General features: G+C 52.9%; 1 protein-coding gene across 3 annotated transcripts; it reads left to right on the top strand.

Annotated features, from left to right (window-relative positions):
* The first annotated feature begins 3,939 nt into the window (after positions 1-3,939).
* On the top strand, positions 3,940-7,171 carry Znf579 (zinc finger protein 579). Of its 3 annotated transcripts, none has more exons than XM_021167553.1 (2): positions 3,940-4,031; positions 5,120-7,171. In XM_021167553.1, the coding sequence occupies exon 2, from the start codon at positions 5,122-5,124 to the stop codon at positions 6,799-6,801; it is 1,680 nt and encodes a 559-aa protein (XP_021023212.1). In that variant the 5' UTR covers positions 3,940-4,031; positions 5,120-5,121; the 3' UTR covers positions 6,802-7,171. The 3 variants fall into 3 exon arrangements, with proteins under 3 accessions (XP_021023212.1, XP_021023211.1, XP_021023210.1); XM_021167552.2 differs by having other exon boundaries at positions 3,969-4,031; positions 4,685-7,171; XM_021167551.2 differs by having other exon boundaries at positions 3,973-4,031; positions 4,112-7,171.
* Positions 7,172-8,162: the final 991 nt, after the last annotated feature.

Here is an 8,162-nt window from a genome sequence, read left to right as displayed (position 1 = left end):
TCTTGGGACTAATATGGTTAAAAGGGAGAACTGATTCCTAAGAACAGTCCTCAGACTTCCACATGCATGCCTTAGCACAGATGCATGCCCTGCCCTCAACACAAATATAATTAATACATAAGAGGTAACAAAAGTATTTTCAAAGAAGAAAATTGGACAGTAGAGATGGCTGAGTAGTTAAGAGCTCTTACTGCACTAACATCTCCAGGGAGATCTGACACCCTCTTCTGGCCTCCTTGTGCACTGCACAAATGTGCCCACATGCCAATTCACACATAAATAAGATAAAATTAAAATAAAATAAAATATTTAAATAATAATAGTAGTAATCCTTTTATTTTTTTTAGATTTATTTTATGTTTGTGAGTACACTATAGCTGTCTTTAGACACACCAGAAGAGGGTATCAGATCTAATTACAGATGGTTGTGAGCCACCATGTGGTTGATGAGATTGAACTCTGAACCCCTGGAAGAGCAGCCAGTGCTCTTAACCGCTGAGCCATCTCTCCAGCCCCTTTATTTATTTATTTATTTATTTATTTATTTATTTATTTATTATTAAGAAAGAAAACTGAGGACCATTTTAGCTAGCATGCACCAGACATACATCTCTGGAGGTGACAGAGGCAAGGAGATCCTTATAGAAATAAGTCCAAAGGAAGGACATTACAGACAAAGGAAGCAGGAGGTGGAAATTAAGTGAGGAAATATTGGGCCTGGATGTGCTTTTGAAGCCCTAGCATTTTGGACGTTGAGGAAGGAGGATCACACATTTGAGGTCATTTTGGGCTATATAGTTAGACTCTGCTCCCCGTCGGCCCCTCTCATCACCAGAAAGGCAGTAGGCAAACAGAACTAGATAGGGTTTGAGGGATAAAGGGCTGGGGTTTTGTCTTCTTTTGCTGGTTTGTTTGTTTGTTTGTTTGTTTGTTTGTTTGTTTTTCTTCCTGAGCATGAAGAGAAATCGTGGGAAGTGTTCAGCTCAGAAATGAGGTGTGGCTGGGCCAACAAAACCTCTCAGAAATAAAGGTACTTGCTGCCAAGCAGAACGACCCTAGCTTCATCTCTGGAATCCACAGGGTGGAAGGAGAGAACTGACTCCCACAGGTTGTTCTCTCATCCCTGTGGGCACACACCAACGTTTTTGTTTGTCTGCTTTTATTTCATTTATTTAAGTTAGGAGCTGTAATAGGTGGGTCTGGATTTTAGGCTAGAAAGTGAGACGCCAATGAGTTGATTGTGTCCCTCAAGTAAGTAACCAGGCTGGGTCACAGTGGCCCAGCCACCTCTCACCTGGAGCAGAGCAGCCTTACAACCCTGGCCTACAGCGCCCCCCCACCCCCCCACACACACCTTCCCCGCATCCCGCCCTGCACCCCGCTCCGCATCCCGCCCCGCCCTGCCTCAGTGCAGGTTCCTCGGGAATGTTTCTAAACCCTAATCGGATCATATGACTCTGCTGCTTAAAACCTTCTCAATGGCTCCTCAGTGCTCTCCGAGTAATTGCGGGCTCAGCTGGCCACAGTCCTTGCACAGGGTTGAGGCTTCTCTCTGATAGTCTGGCCACCATGGATGCCCTAAGTAACAGCGTCCTTGTTCTGTTCTGTTTGAAATTCTTCCTGTTTACCCATTTCTACATTTGTTACTTTCCTCCCTCCCCCTTTTTGCTGTTGTTGCTCATTTGTTTATTTGAGACTAGGGCTTTCCTTGTATCATTATAGTATGGAATGTTGCCCTGCCTCCACCTCCTAAGTGAGGGGATCGCAGGTGCACACAACCATGCCTTGCCCCTCTTAAAAAAGAATTTATTACCTGTTTTTCCTGCCTGTATGTATGTGCGCCCCATGTATGCTTGGCTCCGGGAGACAGAGAGGTCCTCTTGGAACTGGAGTGTTATAAAGGAACTGTGAGTTGTTCTGTGGGTGCTGGTCCTCATCAAGAGCATTTAGTGTTTTTAACCGCAGAGCCATCTTGTCGGTCTCCAAGCTGCAGATAGGAGCACAGGCAGAGACTTAGCACGGGTGGCTTTTGTGTTGTTCTCTTTCTTGTGATCACTTGGGGAGTCTCCACATTTCCACACAGTAAGCTTCTTACTCCTTTTTTTTTTTTTTTTTTTCAGAGCATACAAGATTTCTCTGGGCCATGATTTTATTCCTCTGATCTCTTACTGAGCCATTAATAGCGATTTCCAAGACTGCCGTAGTAGACTAGCCAGAAAGCTCAGTCAGTACAGGCACTTGTCCCCAAGGCTAATCACCTGAGTTTGATCCTAGGACAGGACCCGCATCATAGAGAGCTGACCTCTGACCTTCATATATGCACTGTGCTGTGTGTACACCCGACATACATAAATAATAAATGTAACAGAATCTAACTTCAATTTATTTTTATTTTTTGGCAATATGCCCCCCTGCGTGTATGTGTTCAAAAGACAAAAGGTGGTGGACTGAAGTTATACAGGGGGTGGGGCCTTGACTGGATGCTGGGAACCAAATTCTGGCCCTCTTGAACAGCAACAAACACTCTTAACCACTGAACTGCCTCTTCAGCCCTATACATTTGTATTTGTTTATTTAATGTGTATATGTACATTTGTGTCTGTGTGTTTATATGTGTGTATATGTGTATTGTATGTATGGGTGTGTGTGTTTGTACATATGTGAATGTGTGTTTATGTATATGTGTGTGCAGACACACAGGTGCGGAAGTCAGAGGCCCACCCACAGGAATCGGTTTGGTGATCTCTTTCTACTCTGTGGGTCCTGGATAGCTCAGGTCATCAGCCACGAGTCAGGTGCCTTTGCACTGAGCTATCTTGCCAGCCCAAAATACCTACACTGAAATGTTTTAAAAAGAAAAAGAAAGCAGCCACAATGGACTGGCACAAGTATAATACTGCATGTTTCTGGTTTTTCAAGGGTAAATTCCTGGAATTACTAGCATGTTAAAGCTTTCCAAACCTCTACTCACCCAGACACATACAAAAGGAACAGTTTACCCAGCCTCTTGCCAACTATGTTTGGCATGAAGTTAACCCTAAAGAAAACAACACTGTAATGCAGGCAGATTCCTGCAACGGCCCTTTTTCTCCATCATATATACTTTGAGATGTGGCCCATGTAGCAGACTGAAACATTAAAAGCTCCAAGTTCCAGAAACGTAGTTGCCAAGGAAGACTAGAGGAATGACATTCACTCCCATTGAAAGCCAGCTCACTGTCTCTTCCATCCCCTTCATTCCACAGAACTTTCCCTTGTCACACCATCTGTGACTGACTCTTGTCTGTCCCTTTTCATCATAGTATGAATTTTGCCTTTATCGATCCAGCACCAAGGACAGAGCCAGCCCACAGTAGGTGTTCTGATAAAACTGGTCGGGTTGTGATCCTGGGGCATACCATAAAGGGAGAAACTGAGGCTCGGAGAAGAGAGAATTGCTTGCCCAGGCAACCAAGGGACAGCGAGAATCAAGCTCTATCATAGAGGTGCACTCATTGTGTCACTGAGGTACACTCTCAAGCCTGTATCACTCACTGCTTCGTCCATCTCCATCTCTGTCTTCTTCAGACCCAGCAGCCAGCCAGCACAGTGCCTGGCACCGGCAGAGCTTGATAAATGCCTGTTTGTTGAAAGAATGAATGAATATGTGTTATCTGTTGGGAAATGGAGGAGGGGTGAAAAGCTGGATCCAGATTCCCAGGCTTGCAGCCTCCTCCTCCTCTGAGGGTCCAAAGGACAGGCCTTCAGCCCCTTCCCCTCCAGGGATCCTGGAGCCGCAGCTCCCTCCTCTGCCCCTCACCCCCACCCCCGAGGTCCCTGGCCCTCCGCTTCCGGCTTCTCAGCCAGTCTTTCCTCTTCTGGCCTCCGACCAAGCACCGGGTTTCCGGGGGGAAGGCTTAGGCTGTAACACCGAGCCCAGCCTCCTTCTCCACCCCCACCCCTCCCACTACGCTCAACCCCCTCCCTCTCCGCCACCACTGTCCGCGATCGCCCGGCCGCAGGGAAGGAAGAAAGGAGCGCAGGAGGTGGAGGTAAGACCGGCTCCCAGAGACTGGGGCGAGCCTCAGGCCCTGCGCAGAGCAATCTGCAAGGCCTCGACCTGCTGCCCTAGTTCTGCAGATCACACCTACCCGGAACAGATAGACCCCCTCTTGGACCTAGAGCCCCCGACAGCCGGCAGGTTCCACGCCCTCCCCCGACACCACGCCCGGCCAGGGGTCTGGCCACAGTTTTCTCGCTGAGGATTTTCTGCAGCCCAGCTCCGAGTCCACTCCTCCCCCTTGTCTTGTGAGTCAGGGCCCCTTACCCAGCTCCTTCCTTCACCCGGACTCAGAGGCTGCGTCTACCTGCAAGAGTCTAGTTCACCTATCTGGTTCTATCTGAGACCCAGGAGTCCTACCTTTCAGTCTTCTTGCCTGAGACCCAGGGATCCAGGAATCAGCCCTTCTTTAAACCCAGGAGTCCAGGTCCTCCTTCAGACCCAGGAGTGCAGACCCCGACCTTCTTCAGACCCAGGAATCCAGACCCCAGCCCTCCTCCTTCAGATCCAGGAATCCAGACCTCAGCCCTCCTCCCTCAGACCCAGGAATCCAGACCCCAGCTCTCCTCTCACAGACCCAGGGGCTTAAGCCCGGCTACCCCCTGGTCCCTCCCAGCCCCTGACTTATGGATTTTTTATTTCCAGGGCCTCTTGACTTTGAATCCCACCCTACTTGGGCCCCAAGGGTGGACTGGTTCCCAGCCCCTCCAGGAATGTTCAAGCCCCAGGGCACTAGAGCAAAATCAATTGGCTGACTTTGTCTCCCTGTGTCTCCTCTGTATGTCTTGTTCTGTCTTCCTGACCGTTCCCACCTCTGATATCTATGTTTTCTTTCTCTCTATCTCTCTCCTTTGTGTTTCTCCTGAACTTTGCCCCCCTTTCCTACGTCTCCACAACTCTCTCCTCTCCTTTCCTGTGTCTATCCCCTCTGCCTCCTCACCACCTTCCTCTCCCGACTCTCATCTGTCTCCTCTTCTGGACTGTGGATCTACCCGCCCTGTACCTCTGCTCTCCTCTTCACCTCACCCCACATCTTTCATCTCTTCTCCCCACCCCTGCCTCTCCTCCTTTTCCCCACAGGCATGGATCCACAGCCCCCTCCACCCGCCCAGGGCAGCCCACCTCACCGTGACCGTGGCCGAGGCCGAGGCCGTGGCCGTGGCCGTGGTCGAGGCCGTGGTCGTGGCAGAGGGGGTGCTGGAGCTCCTAGGGCGCCTCTGCCCTGCCCCACCTGTGGTCGCCTCTTCCGCTTCCCTTACTACCTGTCTCGACACCGGCTGAGCCACTCGGGCCTCCGGCCCCATGCCTGCCCCCTGTGCCCCAAAGCTTTCCGCAGGCCTGCCCACCTTTCCCGCCACCTTCGTGGCCACGGGCCCCAGCCCCCGCTGCGCTGCGCTGCCTGCCCACGCACCTTCCCGGAGCCAGCCCAGCTCAGGCGCCACCTGGCCCAGGAGCACGCAGGTAGCGAGGTGGATCTGTCCACGCAGAGGGCAGTGAAGGAGGAGCCTGAGGCCAGTTGGGGTCCGCAGGACGAGGGAGTGGAACAGCCCGCCACGGTGGTGGTGGCCGGGGCTGAGGAGGAGGCGACCGCACAGTGGCCCGCAGGGGACTCGGCTCCTGCGGCTGTCCCCACGAGTATGGATCCTCGGGAATCAGAGGCCGAGGAGGCCGAGGCCGGGGCGGCGGAGCTAAGGGCAGAGTTGGCACTGGCCGCGGGGCGACAGGAGGAGAAACAGGTCCTTCTCCAGGCCGACTGGACGCTGCTGTGTCTCCGCTGTCGCGAAGCCTTCGCCACCAAGGGGGAGCTCAAAGCCCACCCGTGTCTGCGCCCCGAAGGCGAACAGGAGGGCGAAGGAGGACCCCCGCCCCGCCCCAAGCGACACCAGTGTTCCATCTGCCTCAAGGCTTTCGCCAGGCCCTGGTCCCTATCGCGTCACCGGCTAGTCCACTCCACCGATCGACCTTTTGTGTGTCCAGACTGCGGCCTGGCCTTCCGCTTGGCCTCCTACCTCCGCCAGCACCGCCGCGTCCATGGTCCACTCAGCCTGCTGGCCCCGTTACCCGGGGCTGGCAAGAAGGACGACAAGGCCTCGGGCGGACGGAACTCAGGGAAAGGGCCCGAGGGGGGCGAAGGGGCAGAATGTGGGGGTGCATCGGAAGGGGGTGAAGGCGGGCATAATGGAGGAGATGCCACCCCAGCCCGGCCTCCGGCGGGGGAGCCACGTTTCTGGTGTCCTGAGTGTGGCAAAGGTTTCCGACGCCGGGCACACCTACGCCAGCATGGGGTCACCCACTCCGGGGCGCGCCCTTTTCAGTGCGTGCGCTGCCAGAGGGAATTCAAGCGACTGGCGGACCTGGCCCGCCATGCGCAAGTCCATGCTGGGGGCCCCGCCCCGCATCCGTGCCCGCGATGCCCACGCCGCTTCTCTCGCGCTTACAGCCTCCTGCGCCACCAACGCTGCCACCGCGCCGAGCTGGAACGGGCGGAGCTGGAGAGGGCTGCAGCGCTGCAGGAACTCCAGACCCAGACCTCACAGTCGCCCCAGCCTCCGCAGCCACTTAAGCAGGAGGCAGAAGGGCTCCCTCTGCCCATCGCGCACGTCAAGGAAGAGCCTCCCTCACCACCCCAGTCCCTGCCGGCTCCACCTGTCTTTCTCAGCGCCTCCTGTTTTGACAGCCAAGACCATTCAGCCTTCGAGATGGAGGATGAGGAGATGGACAGTAAGGCCCACCTATGCGGATTGGGAGGCCTGGCCTCCTGACCCTCACATCCACCCTCCGCCCTTCCAATTGAGCTCCCGGTTTGCAGTAAGGAAGAGGGAAACTGAAGAAGAGGAACCTCCCCTGCCTACCCCTGAACCCTGGATCATTCATCTTCTCCTTTACCCACCCCTAGACCCCTGATGCTGGTTAGGAACTTCTCACCCCAACACGTGTCTTAAGTAAGGCAGGGCAAGGCGGAGGACATTTGGCCAGAAGGATAGAGACTGCTGGGTTCGTCCCAGCCTGCCCATCCCTATGACAAACACTGGACACCATCACCTCTTTGGAACTGCCAGACCCTGGGAGTTCCCAGTGCAAAAGGTCTGCCCCCGTTCCTCTGTCTCTGTGAATAAATGTGAGTTCGTGCAACCCCCGAGTGAGGCTGTCTGTGGGGATTGGGTGAGTCAGGATTTACCCACACTTGGGTTCAGAACAAGGTCGTTCATACACCAGATCCCAGAGGGATGACTGGCATCAATAACGCCAAGAAGTCTGTGGGCCCTGGATTGAGAAGAAAGACTATACTAAGACGGGGTGCCATGATGGCTGTCCTCGGGAATCCCTATGGGCACTGTATGCACTGTTTGCACTTGTAGGGCAGATTTCTAGGCACAGAAAGTATTACTCTGTGTGGGAAGTCTGCAACTCCCTTTCTGAGAAAGCACTAGATGTTCCCAAAATTCCCATTGCAATCATGAAGGTACCAATAGGCTCCATTTTCCTGAGGGAAGCCCAAGTACCAGATATGATCTATATTGGGTGTGGGAATCCATAACTGTAATCCCAGCACTTAGGGAATGGAGTCAAAACAAAAGCAACAGGTGGCACAGCCAGATGTGGCTCGGGACACTGTGGCTCCATAGCCTGTGCTCCTAGCCCTTATTCTGTGAGCTATCCTTATCTTCTTTCTTCCTTCCTTCATGCTGGGATGCATCCTGGAGCCTCTACATTGTGCAGGGCTTTGTCCTGGGTGCTTTTCATTTTTTTGTCAAGGAAACACAATTCTTTCTCAATCTGTGACTTTCACTCTAGTGAGAGGACATAGACAAGGAGATGGAGAAAGAGAGTAACCCTAGAAGCTCCTTAGGGACCAGTGTGGTGGTTCAGTGGGTAAAGGCACCTGAAGCTGAGTTTGAGGAACTGAGTTCAATACCAGAGACCTGAATGGTGGAAGGAGGAAACCGACTCCTACAAGTTGTCTTCTGACCTCCACATGCTAACAGTGATGTGTGTGCATGCATGCACATATACACTTTCACATACATACATGCACACAAAATAAATGTAAGAAAGCATTTTATTAGGGGGTAGATGAATAAAGATGGTACAGGACAAGGTGGGTAGGAAGCACAGACCCATA

Source organism: Mus caroli, chromosome 7 (genome assembly GCF_900094665.2).
Source record: "Mus caroli chromosome 7, CAROLI_EIJ_v1.1, whole genome shotgun sequence".
Taxonomy (NCBI): Eukaryota; Metazoa; Chordata; class Mammalia; order Rodentia; family Muridae; genus Mus; species Mus caroli.
Note: the sequence above shows the minus strand (reverse complement) of the source record. Positions and strands in the feature narration are given on the sequence as shown.